This window comes from Camelina sativa, chromosome 15 (assembly GCF_030686135.1).
Source record: "Camelina sativa cultivar CO46 ecotype springtype chromosome 15, ASM3068613v1".
Taxonomy (NCBI): Eukaryota; Viridiplantae; Streptophyta; class Magnoliopsida; order Brassicales; family Brassicaceae; genus Camelina; species Camelina sativa.
This window is the reverse complement of record NC_141894.1, coordinates 7,739,700-7,759,023: the sequence shown is the minus strand read 5'-3', so window position 1 is coordinate 7,759,023 and position 19,324 is coordinate 7,739,700. Positions and strand designations below refer to the sequence as shown.

Sequence of the window (19,324 nt, the reverse complement as noted above, 5' to 3'; positions counted from 1 at the left end):
AATTTAAATATTTTTATTATTTAGATTTAAATTTATTTAAAATAAATAATTCCAGATTACAATTTATAATATATATATATATATATATATCAATGTTTTAGACTTATTTTATCAATGATGATTTATTTATAATGTCGACTTTTTGAACTATTGTTTTGTTTTTGACTTCTGTTGACTTAATTATCTTCATCATCGACTTACATTAAAACAGTTGACTTATGTTATGGCTAGTGGACTTATAACATAGTCGATTTGTTTAACAAGTGACTTATTTTTTTTGTTCATCGATTTATATTTGTTTTCTGTTGATTTGTTTATTTATTGTTGACTTATTATATTCTATATTGATTTATTAATAAGGTCGATATTTTAAATGGTTGACTTAAATTTAATTTTTGTCGACTTATTTAATTTTTCGTCGATTTATTTTAAAATTGTCGACTTGTTTTTTTGTTTGATTGTTTTTTTTACAAAGTCGACTTTTGATGATGTTGACTTATTTGTTTTGTTTGTTGACTTATATTTTTTTTTCCGTCGATTTGTTTGGTCTTAGTAGACTTACTTCATTTTAACTTGACTTATTAATATGATTGATTTTTTGAACTGTCGACTTATATTTTATTCCTGCTGATTTATGTTTTTTCTTTGTTGACTTATATTAAAAAGTCAATTTATTCTTTTAATAATTGATTTGTTATATAGTCGATTTGTTTGAACTGTTGATTTATTTTCTAAAATCTCACAATTTTTTATTATTTTATTAAAGTTAACAATTTTCAAAATAAATTAAAATATATGATTCTTTTTTCAAAACTTTTTTATTAAATGAAAAAACTAAAGAATTATTAGTGAATTATACATTTATTTAAAACTAATATTATCTAAAACATTTACTAAAAATAAATGGAAAAAAATAATTATAATTAATTTTATTTAATTTTTATATACTAAAATTTTAAAATTAAATTACTAAATAATACCGAATTTTTAAATTTTTAAATTTTAAATAATTCTAAAAATAAAACTTTAGCAAAATTCTGAATATCTAGTTTACACAATGTTTTTATAAATAATTTTTTCAAATGAATTAATTTAATTATATTTTATTTATTTTAATTTAATTTGTAATTGAGGATAATATAGTCATTTAGTAGAATACATAAAGTACACTTCAAAGACTAAAAAAATTTAGTATAGATTTCAAATTCCCTATGAAGTTTGAGGTATGTATTCAAATTTTTTCTTCTTTTTATAAAGCAGTAATAACAGCATGAGTAGAAAAGTTGTTGTTGGGGGTTTGGGAGAAAATACCGAATGACATGAAAAAGAAAAAATGATAGGAATAAACATTTTAATTTTTCAGATTAGTCTTTTTCGTTGAGACATGCCTAACTCACATAGCAATGTGAGACTTATTACTTCTTCAAATAAAGGATCCCTTATCTATTCATTTAATATATATGTACATGATTGTGATGGTTTTTGTCCACCACTGCAGCAAAGAAATTGAACTTTGAACACGTATGCTTAGCTATCAAATAAAAAAACTTATATACATATCACATATGTCGACATAAACTTATTTCTCATGACCAATAAATTATTAACTGGCTGGATTTCTAACTCGTTAAATCAAAAAAAAAAAAAAAACGATATGCAATGGTTCTTGGTAAGGTACCAATTTAGTTTCGTCAGTTGATTGTCCATTGTGTGGCGAGGCTGAATACAGGCGAACACTGATTTTTGTTAAGACTGTTTGCCATTTAACTTAAACCTATAATATAACGAATAGTACTACTCAATAATTCTCTAGTCAAAATTTAAATGCTATAAGGTAAGACTTGAGCCACTAGAAAATTTGGTAGCACCTAAAAATTTATTATTTTATATACATAGATATATAACACTACATACTAATGGCTCTCCTACTGGTAACACCTAAAAACGCTGTTTACAATGGAAAATAATTCTCCGACATACTCTTTAAACGTAGAGAACACTAACGACTTTATCTTGTAAAACAGTAGGTACATTTGGCCCACATCAAGAAAAACAGTAAAAGGTTTCTTCAACATGATTCATCTGTTACACTAGAGTCATGTCTACCTTACCTTACGTACAATTCTGAATACATCTATATACTGATATACACATATATTTTCGTGATGATAAACAGGTTAGTTATTGTAGTGGAGTTCTCTGGTTATTAATGGTAAAAAATTGCTGTTTCGGGCTAGGTCGATCGGTCTATAAGTTTCTGTCGTTGATGATCCCTTACACATTTATAATCTTTCCATGTGCGTATTGTGAGAATCTATCTCCATTTTAATTTATATGTATGTATATTAGTTTATTAGAAAATGAAATATATGGATTTTGAGAAAGAGAACTCAAAAGAAGCGATTATGGGTTTTGACTAGAGACAAGATTCTCCAATATAAAGAGTACTCATCAAGTGGAGGCGCCCATAACTGCTGAATTTGTATATATGTTATGTTTCTAAAGAATAATGAAATGGAGGGTTGAAACCCTTCTCCAATGCCCATCCCACTTAGCTCTCCCACATGATGACCCTTTGAAAGTTTTTAAAAACGTGTATGAGAAAAAAAATTACGCTGCAAAAATAATGCAAGTTTGTAGAAAACAAGACTCGACAAAAGCGCCGATTTCTTTGAATGATAAACAATCACAAATAAAAGAAAACCCTAGAAGTTTAATAACATTGGATATAACAACTGTTAATTTTATATATATAAGAAAAATATATGACATGTCAATTGTATAAAAAGAATGATATATTTGCTATATATTAGGAAAATGAATTGATAATACAACAGCAAAAAGCCAAAACAAAAGAACACAGATACGGAGATCAGTCTTTCCACAAAGTAAGCTTATACAGTAGTTCTTGATTTTACTATTTCAAAGATCTTTTATTAAAATGTGTGAAACGTACCAGCAATAAGACAATGATGAGTGTTCTATTCTACTCACGAGCCGAAGTGAACATATCAGATCAATACAGTTTTCTCTTCAAAATAAAATAAAATAAATGTACACAAAATCAATACTGCTCTAATTAGCCTACGAAGGGCATAACTGCAAGATATCATAAGCAGAAAGAACGAAAGAAGAAGAAAGTATTTTTCAAGTTGTGATGGACCTATCGAATTACTTGTGTGCTCATATTGTAAATTTGTAATCATTGAGTTATATGAATAAAATGTTTCTGTGACTAAAAAGGGTCCCTAAGTAATCGAGTGCTTCTAGAAACATCATTTTGACATATAACAGCTTAATGACTTGTTCGTTTCATCGTTTAAACTTTATTCATAAGTTCTCTATGTTCCTTTTATTTTAAGTAGAAATATGGTTTGGGGATGGTAGTCTTGTAAATTTAAGCGGTCACCAGAGAAATTTTTGACAAAGAGACAAAAAAAAAAACTATGTCTTCTTATTGGTCTGTCTTCTTCTTGAGAACGTAGCAAGAGACATAGTGAGTCTATTAGTTTCGGTAAGGAAGAGGAAGAGACAGAAGACGCAGATGTTCTTAAGAGATGGCCTGAAGAAGATAACTTTAAGAGTGCCAATGTCGTAAAAGGGGTCTTATGGCACACAGGGTGAAGTCAGGCAAAACAAGAAAAGAAAATAAAAGGTAAATATCTTATATACTGTATTTTTTTTTAAGTCTACGGTTGATTAGGATATTGATTTGGATATACGTTCTTGTAATGTGTGTGTTAGGCTGGTAGCATATAAATGGAGAGCTTGAAGCTCATTATGATTATGTTCTCACATGTAGACTACATTTCTTCTCTATATATACGAAGTTGTAATATTCTTCATGATACAACCCATATTGTTATGCAGTTTAAGCTAAGTGAAGGCTGTTAGTTAATTAATTTATTACCTTTGTTGGATTGATTTACTGTACCATGTTCGTCGTTCTTTTTTCGATTTAAAGCTACCGCAAGAAAATCAAACCTCACATAGCCTCTTATAAAATAACAAATTTGAAGCTTTTTTTGTCAAGTCGGTTTGCAAAATAACTTAAGACCTTTTAACTTTGAGTTTGATTTGGAACCGGTTTGACACTTGTGTTCTTGGAAACTTTTTACCGTAAAACAGACGGATTAAGCCAGTAAGAATTACTACTAATAATAAAACGGATTAAGCCAGTAAGATAATTTTGCCGTGTGTAACCAAAATTATAAAGTCTTTATAATGTAAGCTCGTGCGCCCATTGAGAACGTACTCATATCCCATACTGGGCTGTAACGGGAGTACGGGACAATCCAATACATTATTGGGTTAAACATGGGAGTGCACTCTCCGTCACACCTAAAATGGTTTACAATGCATTTTTTTTTCTTTATGAAGAGAAATTGAAGAGGGCTGATTTAATTAGTGTCTTAGCGAAAAACACAAAAATAAAAAAAAAATGTTTGCACTTGTTTAAGTAACTAACTCCAAAACAAACCACATTGAAACACACTGACCTAAAACAAAGCCGAATTACATTATTGTCGTTTAAGGTGGATTAACTGAATGCTGTCAAAAAAAAAAAAAAAAAAAAGTGGACTAGTTGAATCGGACTGAACACAAACCAAATTAAAGGAAAAAAAAAATACGAAACTCAACCTTAAACGACAAATGATTGTACATCGTGGGAGAACAATTTGTAGTTCCGAAAGCTTTTTTGCAGGCCAAAATATTAAATCGTTACTCTTCTCGTATAGCCATATTGGCATGGAGCATGCTAAATCCACTTCAATAATTATATTCGATTTCTGCTGAGTTGATCATATCGTCCTAAACTCTTGCCAAAAACTATTTTATTTTAATCGTTGTTATTACGTCTCACCTAATTATACTCAGATCGAACTAAGGAAATAGTCTTGTCACAAATCTAGGTATTACTGATAAATAAGAAAGGTACAATATGGTATGGTAAAAAGAAAAAATTGTTTGTCAATTGTCACGGTGAACGAAGTTATTGATCAATTTATAGTGGATGAAAATATATACTAACTTTGCACCCGTGGAATTTCTATAACGACTCTAGGAATCTAAAATTAGTATGACTTTGTACCCAAAACCAAATAAATCACACCCAAAAAAGTAGTACAAAGAAAAAAACGTTAAAAAGGTACATTGTTTCACAAAGTTAACTTCATTTCTCGAGGTAGTAGACAAACCCCGATACTACTACTACTACTACCTTCTTTGATTGGTAACAGAAACTCATCATTAATTCATAAAGTTTCAACTTTTTATTATAGTTTCCAGATTCACATATTCGTTCCTTACCAAGCCACACTTCTCGACACGAGCATAAACCTTAGCTATAATGATGGAAACAGCTTTGTCAAGTCAACGTTCGTCGACCACGGCCACATATATATGTACTGTAGATTATTATTATTATTATTTTTTTTTGAATGTTAGATTAGTTTTGCACTTATATCATTAACTTCTCATGATCTCATTCCATTTGTAAACCAGACTTGATTTTAGAAATAAGTCAAGACAAATCAATGTAGCGTAATATACGCTTTAATACCAAATCAAACGGATTAATTAGTGATTATGGAAATCAATAAGATCTCTTACCTTAAGAAAAAAGTTTCTATTTAAGTTAGCATGTCAATGTACATACTATATATTGTAATAAATAAAAAAGGGATTATGTGGGTTGAGGAAAGGAAATGGGAATAATTAAGTTAAGTAACAACGGGATTTACGAGAAGGGTATCTCTAAAACCGAGTAAGAACACAATGCTCCGTAAAGACAAATTTTTTTATATTACTCAATACTATACTTAACAAATTGCTAAAGGGAGAGAGACATCACCACAACACTTTTGAATCTTTGAAGAAGGTGAGTTTATTTATAGTTTTAATCTGTAAATAGAAAAAATATAAATTACTCTGCTCGTCTTCATTGTTTGTCTGCAGATCCGTGTTCCGTTGTGGCTTGAATTTATATTTTTCTTTAGCATAATTAAAAAAAAATCATACTAGTAAAAAAAAATTCGATTAATAGAAAAATTAGAGAGCGCTCCATCTTTTGTCTCTCCATGACATCATTTTGTCTTGTAATTCAGTTCTTCACGAGGTTGTGTCAGATCCATTTTTATTTTATTTATAAATATTTTACCTTACTTCTTTCTTCCCATCCTTTTCAAAACAATAATTATTCACAGCCCTAAAATCTAGACACTGTGTTAAAAAAATATTCTGTAAATCCGTATTTACAGTATTTCTCTTAACATTTTTTTTTTCAAATTTTTCTGAGTAAATGATTCCTACTTTTCGTGTTTCAAAAAGGATGATTACAACTGTTGTCAGTTCATTGAAATTGAAATTCAAGGTATTTTGACTATTTTCAAATGAAGTAACTGTTTGTCTTACAATTACAGAACTAGAAATATTAACTGTGTTCTATCTTTTTCTTCATAGTAGTAATTATTTTCTTGAGCAAACAAATCAAAATCTTTAAATATTCTAAAGTTTTATTTTGCTGAATAAAGCAAGTTACCTTAAACCTGACGCTTAACCTTTTGTTAATATGTTAATTAGTTTTCCAATTATAAAATACGGTACCTTATATTTGAAGCTATATCGTATAATCAAAAGTTTTTAGCCTTCTTTTACCAAACGGTGCATTTAAAAACAAAAATTCTCCATAGCAAATGTACAGAACTTAGTTTTTATAATCAACTTATTTGTCCTTTGCTAAGTTTAAATTCAAATAATACTTTATATATAAATGGTTTTGTTACTTGATATATTTATTTTTCAAGAACCTATCCATCTCTCTCTCTCTCTCTCTCTCTCTCTCTCTCTCTCTCTCTCTCTTTCTTGAAGTTCCTCTTATCTTTTTTTTTTTCTAACAGTTCTCCTTTCACAAAACATCACACTGTGTCTTCAGTTTCAGTGCCGTAAAATTTGTTTTCCTCTTCATTTCTTTGTATACGAACAAGTTCTTCTAGGTGTTTTTGATTTGTCGTCACCTCTGAATCGTTTCAAGAAAACATCTTTGACCGTGTTGTTTTAGAGTTCGAAGTGGAAGAACAAAGATGGGTAGAGCTGCGAGATGGTTCAAGGGTATCTTCGGTATGAAGAAGATCAAAGAGAAAGAGAACCGTGTCTCCGGTAAAGGTGGAGGAGAAGCTGGTGGGTCAGACATTCACCGGGAAGTTTTCCAAGCAGACTCAGTCTGGCTCAGAACTTACCTGGCGGAAACAGACAAAGAACAGAGCAAACACGCCATTGCGGTTGCTGCCGCCACAGCCGCAGCAGCAGACGCAGCGGTTGCAGCTGCTCATGCTGCCGTAGCGGTGGTGAGGTTAACAAGTAACGGAAGAAACGGAGGATATTCCGGCAGGTGTGAAGTTACCGGGACCACAATGGAGCGGTGGGCCGCCGTGAAAATCCAATCAGTCTTCAAGGGTTATTTGGTAAATTCCTATAAACCCTCTTTTGTTTTGTTTGACACAAAAAGATGGAATTGTGCCATGTGGGTATCGTTTAGATTCGACAAAACTTAAGAAAGTATGTCTGTACTTTACTTGCTTCTTACACATCTTCGTTAATGTAACAGTACAAGACACACACACACACCTTTGCTAATTTCAAGAATTTTTTTGTGTATATTCATTTTTTTTTTTCAGATTAAACCGCTAATGTGATTTTTGATTGATTTTATTTGGGTCTAAATTACTTTGTATTTTTTTTTGTTTATAGGCGAGAAAAGCGTTACGAGCATTGAAAGGTCTAGTGAAGCTACAAGCTTTGGTGAGAGGATACTTAGTCCGTAAACGCGCCGCCGAAACGCTTCATAGCATGCAAGCTCTCATCAGAGCTCAAACTGGCGTTCGTTCTCAACGCATGAACCGCTCTCTCGCCAGAGACAACAGCATGTTTCATCCTCGACACTCACTTGTAATAACCGTTTGATTTCTTCTAATCATCTTTGTTCAACTTAATCTCTATCGTCGAACTTAAGCTCTTGAATTGGTTGATTATATAACAGGAGAGGTTAGACGATTCAAGAAGTGAAATCTATAGCAAGAGGATATCAATCTCTGTTGAGAAACAGAGTAACAACAACAATATTGCGTATGATGAGACCAGTCCCAAGATTGTGGAGATTGACACTTACAAGACGAAATCAAAATCCAAGAGAATGAGTGTGGCTGTATCTGAGTGTGGAGATGATTTCATCTATCAAGGCAAAGATCTCGAATGGAGTTTTCCGGGAGAAAAATGCAAGTATCCTACTGCTCAAAACACTCCAAGATTCTCGAATAATCATCACTACTACACACCACCCTCACCGGCGAAAAGCGTTTGCAAAGACGCTTGTTTTAGGCCGAGCTATCCTGGTATGATGACACCAAGCTATATGGCTAATACGAAGTCGTTTAAGGCTAAGGTGCGTTCGCATAGTGCACCAAGACAACGTCCTGATCGAAAAAGATTGTCACTTGATGAGATTATGGCGGCTAGGAGTAGTGTTAGCGGCGTGAGGATGGTACAACCACAACTACAAACAGAAACACAAACGCAAACGCAAACGCAAACACAGCAACGTTCTCCTTGTTCGTATGATCATCAGTTTCTTCAGGACGCTAGATTCTATAATTAGTAAGAAACGTTATTTTCGTCCTTAAAGGAAATATCGTCATAGCATTTGACTTTTTCATTGAGGACTTTTAATTTTTCTCTTCTTTTTATTTTATTTTCTCCCTTTTTTTTCGGGTTCTTACTTTTGTAAATGTTTGCTTTTGGGAAAAAATTAAAAAAAAAAATTTAGTCATCTTACTACTACATACGACCTCTTCACCATGGCATTCTCATGCATTAGAGAAGTAAGAAACTACTACATAGAACAAAAAATTTCATGTACATCGCCAAAAGGTTTAAGGTTATACAGTATAATCCAAGGTAAAAGTTAATTTAGTTATTGGTATTGGAGAATTTGAAATTCAAAGATGTGAGTAATCGAGAGAAGATATTATTTTTAATAACTAAATATGATGACGAAATGAAGTTGAAATTTGCAATAAATTTAGAATCCATGTAGCGTCAGACAAGTACGACATGACGTTATCATTATTGTGACTTTTTTCAAAATCTTTTTTTTTGTAATGTTTTCTACTAGTATATGACTATATCTAATAGTAATCATTTTTTAAAACAACCACGGGATATGATTGGTTCATGCCGATACGTGTTTACGTCATCATATTCGTTCTTCTGAAACCCAAAACTTAGAATAAAATAACACATCAACGGCTTTTGATAAGCAGTAAAATAATTTACCTCGTAATCTGCCTAAAAGATTCCCTCATATAGCCTTTTTTATTAAGGTTTTCTGTAATTAAGCACCTTAATCATAGTTTAGAATTGTATTCATCATAATGTTACTACTACTTTGAAAATATTTTATGTAGTTAGACTTGCTCTATCTTTAGTGGCCTATGTTTCCCAACATTTTTAAATTGATACTGAAGATGGAAAAAGTTGGTAAACGTATCAATCCACATTATTCACGAACTGAAGAGACAAAAATAAGCAAAGAAAATAGAGATTGGAGACAAAAAAAACTTGTGAGATATCTCCAAAAAAAAAAAGGCTTTCCTTCTTTATTTTACAGGTCCCAAACTCTACTATCTTCTTATGCAAAAGATCTTATTGCTTCAATGAAATCTTTTGCTTACGGAGTCATAGCTTGGAACTTTCAACACTGTACACCAAACCAAACACAAGAAAAATTGGATTAAGTTTGCAATGTTGAGGGTGAAAAAGTGAGATGATTGTATTGCTCATTACCTTCTCCGAAAGATGCCATAGTCAAAGGCTTTGTTATAACCTTGCTAGTGAAATCTGCAATGTCCTTTAAGGTGAGTTCGTCTACTGTCGTTAAGAATTGGTCAACTGGTTTCCTGCAAATGTGTTAGGTAAAAACATAAAACACGGTTAGAGAAATGTCTGGTTACTAATAACCAGTTTAAAGGTTGGTACGTGTGTATATGTACCTCTCTCCGTATGTAAGTATCTGTCTACCTATGTCTTCTGCTGCAATCATCTGCAAGCAAATCACACAAAACAATTTAAAACTCCATTATAAAGTCTCACACTCATGGCTTAAAAAGAAGAGGTGGAAAGTTATGAGTGAACCTACCCGAGATTCAAGATTCATCAGAATCGCAGATTTCGTTGCTGCCTTGGCCCGATCAAGATGTTTCTGATCAACTGCCAAAAAAACCAAAGTAAAATAGTATGGTTTATATATGTAAGTTTCAACAATAGAAGAGGAAGAAATCTTAAAAGAAAATTTAAAAAACCTCGTCCTTCAGCAACAGCTTTTATTTCATCAGCTACTAATTCAATTCCTCTCGAAGCAAAGTCAGGAGTCTGCAACCCAAAATAATTGTAACTTGTAAGCAACCATAGATTCCAAATACCGTGCTTAAACGGTGCTAACTTAACTCACCGTGCAACCATAGATTCCAAATAATCCGGTATTGTTAAAGACGCTACTGAATGCTGTGCATGATTGAACCTCCGGATATTCGTTCAAAATGCGAAGATCTGCATCCAGACAATAAGGATTATCATGTTTATCATCATCATGACTAACTAATGAACTTACGATAAAAAAAACATGAGAGTTTAAAACACTAGAAGGAGCCACTAGTAAAAGAAACACATCCAGAGACTTACAGAGCCAAGAGTGCATTCCCTTTCCAGGGCCTCCCGCAGAGAATGAGCCACCTCCTCCCATAAGCATCTAATAAGAAGAATTACATCTTCCACCATTATTATCTTAGCATGTGAAAGATCAAGTATAAGTATTTGAGTTAGTCACCTGAAGAACAGTTGCAATAATAGCTTCCTTCTCGTTATTCCATCCTGGCACTTCAAAAGCGAGTGCAAAATGTGTAGCCTGAGAATGAGACAAAAAGAAGAAAGAAATGAGGAACACTCAAAGAAGCACATTGAAAGGAACACAACATATATAAATCATATTAGCACCTCTCCACCAGTATGTTTACGGAAATCTCCACCGACATATTGAGACTTTGGCTCCGCTGCTCGTGTTACATTAGGAAGGTCAGAAAGTAATGGCTCAACCACTTTTAGAAGTTCTTCATGGTCAACTCCACTAGCTGCTAGTACCATTCGTGAAGCAGTGTAATTCTCCTGAAATTTCCAATACTAAATGAGAAGAAAGCCACTTACACGAAATCAAAAGCTAATATTACTAATTCCAGAGAAGAATGCAATTATCTCTTGTCTTAAAGGTTCTTACAGAAACAAACTCCTCCAAGACGTCTCCAGTCAATGCAATAGATTCAGGTGCGTACAACGGATTTGCCAGAGCGCCAGAGTAACCAGCAGAATGAACCGCCTCCAAGAGAAAGCCCATAGGATTCTTTTCAAATTCTCCAATCTCCACCTTCATTTTTCTGAGCTGCCAGAAGGAAAACGATAGGAACTGAAATGTCAAAAGAAAGAAGTTTTCCTTTGGTTTTAGTGAGATCAATGCAACATGACATTTATTACCTCTTCATTCACTTCCCAATCCAAGAAAGCAGGGTTCCTCACACTATCAATAAGCACTTCAGCCATTTCAGGAACATAGGTTTTGAGAGCATCGATTGTGTAACCCATCTGCTCTCGTGATGCAGAGGCTGAAGTATTACCTCCCATAGCCTCAATCTCCCTTACAAGGCGAAAATGGCTTCTGTTCAATGTACTCTTGAAAGCCATCCTTTCAAGCAAGTGTGTCACTCCACGGGAATAAGGCGTCTCATAAATCGAACCACAGTCAACGTATAAACCAATGGAAGCCGCTGGATTCTAAAAAAAAATTCACAAAACATAAACCACTTTGCAATCTCAATAGTTTCACCAAGAAGTTGATGTTGGGGATTACTTAAAAAAGAAGCACTCACCGAAGACATCTCAGTGGCTATTTTAAGACCATTGGAAAGAGTAGTGGTCTTAAGTTTTTCAGGGGCAACATGATCAGCGAGTGGTGGTGGAAGTGAGACACCAGCCAAGGGAATGTCCATAGGAGGAAGCGAACTAGAGGAGCCCCCAGTTAGCCAGCTGAAGAAACCTGGTTTCAAAGAAGAACTCGCTGCAACAGCACTAGAACTTGCATAGCGAGAAGCCCGCAAATTGTGGTTAAGAATGCCCTGTAACACACACAAATCCTATGCATTGTTAAGCTTTTGTCTCAATAGGGACCAAAAAGATGGCTAATTGATTGCAAGATAGATACTTTTCATCCAAAATGTAGGAAAATCTAAAACTAAAGATTGACAATTTAACATTGATAAAAATTAAAACTTTGGAAACAGAGATCATTTACTAAATCTTAAAGAGCATGAAACCATAAAGATAAAGCTGAATCAAGATCTATAAGAATCTATGAGACCTTTTAATCCATATCCATACATACAAATTGTTCACACAAAACTCAAGCGTTTTCCTAAAAAAAAAAAACAAATTTAATGGTAAAAGTTGGAGTAAGACAATGACCTTAAGGGCCTTAGTTCGTGAAGCTGCCATGCGGTACATGGTGACTGAGAAACCCTAGATCGGTCAGATGAGTACCGGCGTTTGTTGCTGACGACGGGAGAAGACAGAGACAGAGAGAAAGGCCGAGTCAGAGCTGAATAGAGAGAGAGGAGAGAGAGAGAGAGAAGCCAACGATAAAGGCTTTCTAATTACGTTGACTGGATCTTACTATTATGGGCCCAATAATTCCGGCCCAGAGAGTTTATATTAAAAACGAATTTAAAACCCATGAAATGTAATGGTGTATATTTCAATTTCATGAGTGGGAGAAAATCGGATACTCATTAATCATTATCACCGAGTGGGGGCATACGATACACTTTTTTTTTTTTACCTTTTTCCATCAGCTATTAATCCAAGTGGGGCAATGTGTCGTTATGCGATCAGCGAGCTGGTCATTATCAGCCCCTAGTCATTTCATTTGGCAATGGACTGCTATCCACCAATATTCCTAGTGGCCTTACCCTGTGTGGGAACTCGTTATCTTCAGGACTTTGGATCCCTTTTATTTAGCTTGTAGTGTTTTTGGTTTCATGTATAGTTTTAAAGTTTGGTTGCTGTCTTTGAGTACAACATGCAGCCCCGGCTCTGGACATGTGCGAGCGGTGCAGCAGCACCGGGTCCAAAGGCCCAAATTTTTTTTTTGAACAGAACTAAGAAGCTTTTCGAACAGAACTAAGAAATGTAATTTTTTTGAGATTATATTTAGGGTCCTTTTCTCATGATAGCACCGGGTCAACCAAAAGTTTGAGTCGGGCCTGACAACATGTCTAAGTTATTTATCCTCCTGTATAAGTTTATAGGTATGTTTAGTTTTCCTTAAAGGGAATATAATGGAGTGTTTGAAGTCAAAAGAAAAAGAAAAGAAAAAACTAATCCAAGTGGAGGAATATGTCGAAGTCATCATAGCTTTCACCTTTCAGTATAGTAAAAAACGAGTATCACAATAGTTTTAACCTTTTATTTTTTTTAGTTTATCACGTAAAAGTAAAAATATACATAAGAATAAGATTGATAAAAAATGTATGTAAAAACAAAAATAAGCCTAAAGAAATATTGTTCTTATGATTTTGTCCGGTAAATCTTGTTGGACGTCGATCGAATTTTGTTGGTAAATTATTTCGAAAACAAATGTATGATTACCACGCAATATTAGACACAACGCTACGCTCAACTCACTGCAAACATATATACTAACCAACGTTGAGACTTGAGTTGACATGATTTGGGGGCAAATTGGCTTTCCTAATGGATGTGAAGACTTCTGTGACTTACCAAAAAGAACAAAAAATTCCGTAAAATAGGATGTAAGTATTTTTCAGTTTATAAAATCGATTTAACTTGATTGGTTAAATTTAGATTTTAAAACTAAAACAGAAAAAAATAAACATTTTTGACGTCCATGTGATGAACGGAGCCATGAGCCATTTTTTTATATTCATTAACCATTATTGGGGGATTTGAGACATAGATGAATCATGTGAGTTTTACGACCAGCCATGAGCCATTGTGTTCATGTCATGAGGTGCTTTTGTAACTCAAATGCCACGAACTATAGTCTATATCAATCTCTATTACGGAGCCATGAATTAAATTTAGGTAAAAAAAAAAGATTATTTTTTATCAAAGAAAAAAAAAAATGTTATATTTTTGTCATGCAAAATACCATATGTTCACTGTTCAATGTTGTTTGGTGAACATTTCTAACTAATTAAAACATTCATCCCTCGTGAAGCACGAGTTGGTTAAACTATGAAGCTTTTCCGAAAAAAAGAAAGTAGTTAACAATGGTGAATGAATAGAAAAAAAACGCAAAAAAAATTAATGTTCATATTCAAGAGTGTTTATACAACAAAATCCCAAACATTAATAATATCTTCATCTCCATTTCTCACATCCAAAGGTTATTTCTCTCTTCATTTTTACTCCTTTCTTTTTTTTTTTTCAATATTTTTACTAGTTAGGAAAATATAAAATATGAACTTAGGAGAACATGATAATATTGTTTAGAGATGTTTTAGTGGAAGCTAAGGTTGATAGTCCTCCACTTAGATTAGTTTCATCATCATGAACGTGCTTGAATTAGTGTATGTTCATGACTCTTTTGCTATAGTGGTTTTACGTTTACAGTTTCTTAAATGGTTACGAAAACTATAGGTTAAGAGAAGAAAAAAATGGCGACAAAATTGGAAGCGCAAGGTGGTCGTGGAGGAGAAGAATGGGACGATGGTGGTGCTTACGAAAACGTCAAGAAAGTGTATGCTGGTCAAGGTGATTCTGGTGTGGTTTACGTCAAGTTTGATTACGAGAAAGACGGCAAAATCGTATCCTCCGAACATGGGAAGATGACACTACTTGGAACAGAGGAGGTAGATAACATTTTTTTCTTTCTTTCTTTCTTGTTATTAGAGAGTTTCTTTGTCGCTAACTGATCATATTTTTTTTTCTTTCCTTTGATAGTTTGTGCTTGATCCAGAAGATTACATCACGTCAGTGAAATTTTACTACGAGAAGCTCTTTGGATCACCGGTAGCGATCGTCACGGCTCTAATATTTAAGACATTCAAAGGCAAAACTTCTCAGCCTTTTGGATTAGTCTCTGGACAAGAAGCTGAGCTAGGAGGTGGCAAGATCGTTGGATTCCATGGAAGTTCAAGCCATTTGATCCATTCTTTAGGAGCTTATATAATACCATCAACCACGCCGGTGACTTCGCCCTTATCAGGTGCTCCAACCAAATTGGAAGCTCAAGGTGGCCGTGGAGGAGATGTATGGGACGATGGTGGTGCTTACGACAATGTAAAGAAAGTGTATGTCGGACAAGGTGACTCTGGTGTGGTTTATGTCAAGTTTGATTACGAGAAAGATGGTAAGATTGTATCACTTGAACATGGGAAGAAGACACTACTTGGAACAGAGGAGGTACATAATAGTTTGTGTTCTTGTTATTGCACAAGATTGTTAATTTTTTTCTTTTTCAAATAATGTTGATGGGGTTTGCAGTTTGACATTGATCCGGAAGACTACATCACATCTGTGAAAGTTTTCTACGAGAAACTTTTCGTGTCACCAACAGAGATCATCACAGCTCTTGTATTCAAGACGTTCAAGGGTAAAACTTCTCAGCCGTTTGGACTAACCTCTGGAGAAGATGCTGAGCTAGGAGGCGGCAAGATAGTTGGATTCCATGGAAGTTCGAGCAATCTGATCCATTCTTTAGGAGTTTATATTGTTCCTTCGTCCACACCATTGACTCCATCTTCCAATACTATTCCAGCACAAGGAGGAGATGGTGGAGTTGCTTGGGATGATGGTGTTCACGACGGTGTCAAGAAGATATATGTTGGACAAGGTGACTCTTGTGTGACTTATTTCAAGGCTGACTATGAAAAGGCATCAAAGCCTGTCCTTGGAAGTGATCACGGGAAGAAGTCATTGCTTGGGGCAGAGGAGGTTTTTTTCCTTCTTCTTCTTGATTTCATCTTCAAATCTTGTCTTTCGTTAAAGTTATTTTAAAACCTAGCTTAAAGTCTTGAATTTTGAATTTGGTTGCAAAATGTGCAGTTTTTGCTAGGACCAGATGAATATATCATAGCTGTGTCGGGCTACTATGACAAGATTTATGGTGTAGAAGCGCCGGCCATCATCTCGCTTAAGTTCAAGACAAACAAGAGAACATCTTTCCCGTATGGACTCGAGGGAGGAACTGAATTCGTGCTGGAGAAGAAAGACTACAAGATCGTTGGTTTCTATGGACAAGCTGGTAACTATCTTTACAAACTTGGAGTCAATGTTGCGCCCATAGCTAACTGATGTGGAACCAATCTGATATCCCGAGAATTCTAATAAGACTATGTTGTGAGTTTATGGAGTTGTGTTGTCTGGTGCTGTATTTGTTTTTTTCTCAAGAGTCAAGAGTAATGTATGTTAGTGTTGCATCGATTCCAATCTAAATAAAGAGGTTTCTTCGTTGTGGTTTTAAAACCATTTCGTTTCTATAAAGTGCTACATATATAATTCAAGGAACTAGGGTAATACTTTGAACAAACTTCTTTTATTATACTGGATCACAAAATCCATCAAAGACAGAACAACAACCCAAAGACACAAGACTTGAAACATTTAAAGCAGTAAACCAACAAGAAATAAGTAAAGTAGAATCAGCTTATTCAAAGTTTTATAAATTAACAATCATCAAAAGATATTTAAGATTTCCATGATGATTAGTTGGTGATTGGCAGGACATGGGCGCCAAATTTGTGAAGCAGATCACCGGCTCTTCCATGGAAGCCAACGATCTTGTGGCCTTCCTCTTTGAGTACAAAGGGTGTGCCAGCTTCAAGTCCAAAGGGAATAGAGGTTTGCCTATTAGTCTTGAACCTAAGCATAGTTAAAACTTGACTTTCACTCCCAAAGATTACATCGTAGGTGCCTTCAACTGCCGTAATGTATTCACTTGGATAGTCAAGCTCCAACTGCAATTAAGGGAACACAAAACAATAACAAAACTGAAACTTGTTAAAAGGACAAAAAAACAAAACCTATACGGTTAAAATATTAAAGAAGCAGAAACTGATTTAGTGTACCTCTTCAAATCCAAGCAATGTGGTTTTTCCACGTTCTTGTCCTACTACAACTTCAGATCCTTTCCCATACACAAACTGGACAACTCCTATACCATCTTGTGCTTGTCCTACAGACACTTTTCTCACACCGTCGAAAACACCATCATCCCATAGAGTTCCTCCCTCACTACCAAATGCTTCAAGCTTTTTGGATGGTGTTGCAGGAGTCAAAGGGATGATGCCTAATGGAGCTAAATAAACTCCAATAGCATTGATAGACTCACCAGCTCGTCCATGGAACCCAGCAATCTTGAAACCTACCTGCTTGAATTCAAAATGTGTGCTACCTTCAAGCCCAAACGGTCCATATGTTTTGTTTTTGGTAGTCTTGAAGATAAGCATTGTCACGACAGCACTATCAGTTCCGAAGATTTTGTCGTAGGTTCCTTCCATGGATGTTATGTATTCACCTGTTTCAAGCTCAAACTGCACAGACGAAAATGTATCTTGAATACTGAAACTTGTTGAAAAGGCAAAAACCAATATAAATATGTTTTTGTGTACCTCTTCGAATCCAAGCATTGTGCTTTTCCCATGTTCATTTCCAATGACGACCACAGAACCATTAATGTATTCAAACTTGACAGCTGCTACACCATCTTGGCCTTGTCCTACGTAAACCTTTTTAATATCGTCGTGATGACCATCGTCCCATACAGCTCCAGTCTCACCACCCTTTGCTTCCAACTTCTTCACGGGGGTTGGTACGGGAGCATAGTGAACATCGATGGAGTTGAGAACATTGCCACTGGTGCCAAGGAAACCAGCGATCTGTTTACCGGTGGCCTCCGGAGCAGAAATCTGGAAACCGGATTTGGTACCGTAAGGTCCAAGAGTTCTCTTGTTTGTTGTGAAAGTCAACGCCGTTATGACCTCTTCTGTACCAATCGTTTTGCCGTAAGCGGAAAGGGCCGTTATGTACTCGTCCGAATCCAAAATGAACTGAGTGATTTCATATATATGAAATTAAACGTTAATCTTATGTTTACATAAATTAATGATGAAGACTTTTTTTTAATTTTTTTTGGGGACTAACCTCGGCAGATTTGGGACCAACGGAGCCGCGAAGCTGGGATTGAAGAGCGGTGGTTCCATCGTACGTGACCTGGATTGAGTAAATGATGTCATCGAACGTAAGCTGCACTTTCTTCACTTTTGCGTGCGATCCATCGTCCCAAGACATCGTTCCGCCTGGCTTCTATTATGGATATTGTATAACCAAAATTAATAAACACGTACTATATAATAAAGCAAAGTTAATACCAAACCGGTTCTAGTTCTAACTCATGTGTTTTTAAGTCGGTCAATACCGATTCGGCTTGTTGGTCAACTATCTTTGTATTATGCGATCAAGAGTCAAATTGATTATGTGAGACAATCGAGACAGGAAAAGATCAATTGATTGATTCATATAATTTTCAGAAAACAGATAGGTGACATACATAGATAAAAGAGAGAGATGGAGATGAATAACCTGTTTGTAGAGACTATGACTGTGATGAAGAAGATGAAGAGATTAGGTGTGTGAAGAAGAGAGGCTAACGCTAGATCTATATATATATATATGGAGCTTAGTTATTATTTTATTTTTAAAATATCATAACATTTACGTACCACATGGCCAATATAAAATTAATAATTTTTTTTAACTTAAAATTAATAATGTTGGTGCATATATAAGTTTGTAATAATCGCTCGTATCCTCACCAAATCAAATCAGTAATACTGTAGCTTTCTTGTAACTTTTCTTCTACCCATGAAAAATTGTTATACTGTAGATTGACGAATTCGGAATATATACTATAATTAGATTGAATAAACAAAGCTCGTTTGTCTAAAAGACAACTTGCCAAAAATGGGAACTATCAAAGTTGCAAAGGCGTGACGTAGACAATAATAATACCTTTTTAACCCAATTTTCCAAATTTTATTCGGATGTTTTTATAGGTTTATACACATATAATTCTCTATTAAATATATATCATGATATGTTTTCTTTATATAATAATTTCTTCATCTATAAATTATTTATTCTTGTGTATATACTTCTTTCCTTTTTTTCTTTTCTTTTTTTGATAAAAGGTCTTCTTTGTAAATTG

The 19,324-nt window shown here is 34.4% G+C and overlaps 4 protein-coding genes across 5 annotated transcripts; 2 read left to right on the top strand and 2 right to left on the bottom strand.

The window, feature by feature from the left end:
* The first annotated feature begins 3,317 nt into the window (after nt 1-3,317).
* LOC104745980 (protein IQ-domain 26-like) lies at nt 3,318-8,824 on the top strand. Its single transcript, XM_087488430.1, has 4 exons — nt 3,318-3,655; nt 7,061-7,463; nt 7,750-7,947; nt 8,039-8,824. Exons 1-4 carry the CDS (start codon nt 3,609-3,611, stop codon nt 8,651-8,653), a joined length of 1,263 nt encoding a protein of 420 aa, XP_087344556.1. The 5' UTR covers nt 3,318-3,608; the 3' UTR covers nt 8,654-8,824.
* A 667-nt stretch (nt 8,825-9,491) lies between these two features.
* LOC104745979 (putative mitochondrial-processing peptidase subunit alpha-2, chloroplastic/mitochondrial) lies at nt 9,492-12,918 on the bottom strand. The gene is made up of 13 exons (XM_010467369.3): nt 12,562-12,918; nt 11,970-12,215; nt 11,578-11,874; nt 11,324-11,485; nt 11,047-11,214; nt 10,880-10,957; nt 10,735-10,801; nt 10,505-10,602; nt 10,356-10,425; nt 10,193-10,263; nt 10,047-10,096; nt 9,841-9,953; nt 9,492-9,754 (listed from the first exon to the last, which is right to left on the bottom strand). Exons 1-13 carry the CDS (start codon nt 12,598-12,600, stop codon nt 9,708-9,710), a joined length of 1,506 nt encoding a protein of 501 aa, XP_010465671.2. The 5' UTR covers nt 12,601-12,918; the 3' UTR covers nt 9,492-9,707.
* A 1,279-nt stretch (nt 12,919-14,197) lies between these two features.
* On the top strand, nt 14,198-16,584 carry LOC104745978 (jacalin-related lectin 35-like). Its single transcript, XM_010467367.3, has 5 exons — nt 14,198-14,503; nt 14,758-14,969; nt 15,061-15,522; nt 15,604-16,053; nt 16,165-16,584. The coding sequence occupies exons 2-5, from the start codon at nt 14,775-14,777 to the stop codon at nt 16,411-16,413; spliced, it is 1,356 nt and encodes a 451-aa protein (XP_010465669.2). The 5' UTR covers nt 14,198-14,503; nt 14,758-14,774; the 3' UTR covers nt 16,414-16,584.
* Nucleotides 16,585-16,635: 51 nt separating this feature from the next.
* On the bottom strand, nt 16,636-18,780 carry LOC104745976 (jacalin-related lectin 34). 2 transcript variants are annotated; one of them, XM_010467364.2, is made up of 5 exons: nt 18,700-18,780; nt 18,262-18,423; nt 17,730-18,167; nt 17,187-17,651; nt 16,636-17,075 (listed from the first exon to the last, which is right to left on the bottom strand). In XM_010467364.2, the coding sequence occupies exons 2-5, from the start codon at nt 18,406-18,408 to the stop codon at nt 16,824-16,826; spliced, it is 1,302 nt and encodes a 433-aa protein (XP_010465666.1). In that variant the 5' UTR covers nt 18,409-18,423; nt 18,700-18,780; the 3' UTR covers nt 16,636-16,823. The 2 variants fall into 2 exon arrangements, with proteins under 2 accessions (XP_010465666.1, XP_010465668.1); XM_010467366.3 differs by having other exon boundaries at nt 18,262-18,420; nt 18,700-18,758.
* Between the last annotated feature and the right edge of the window lie 544 nt (nt 18,781-19,324).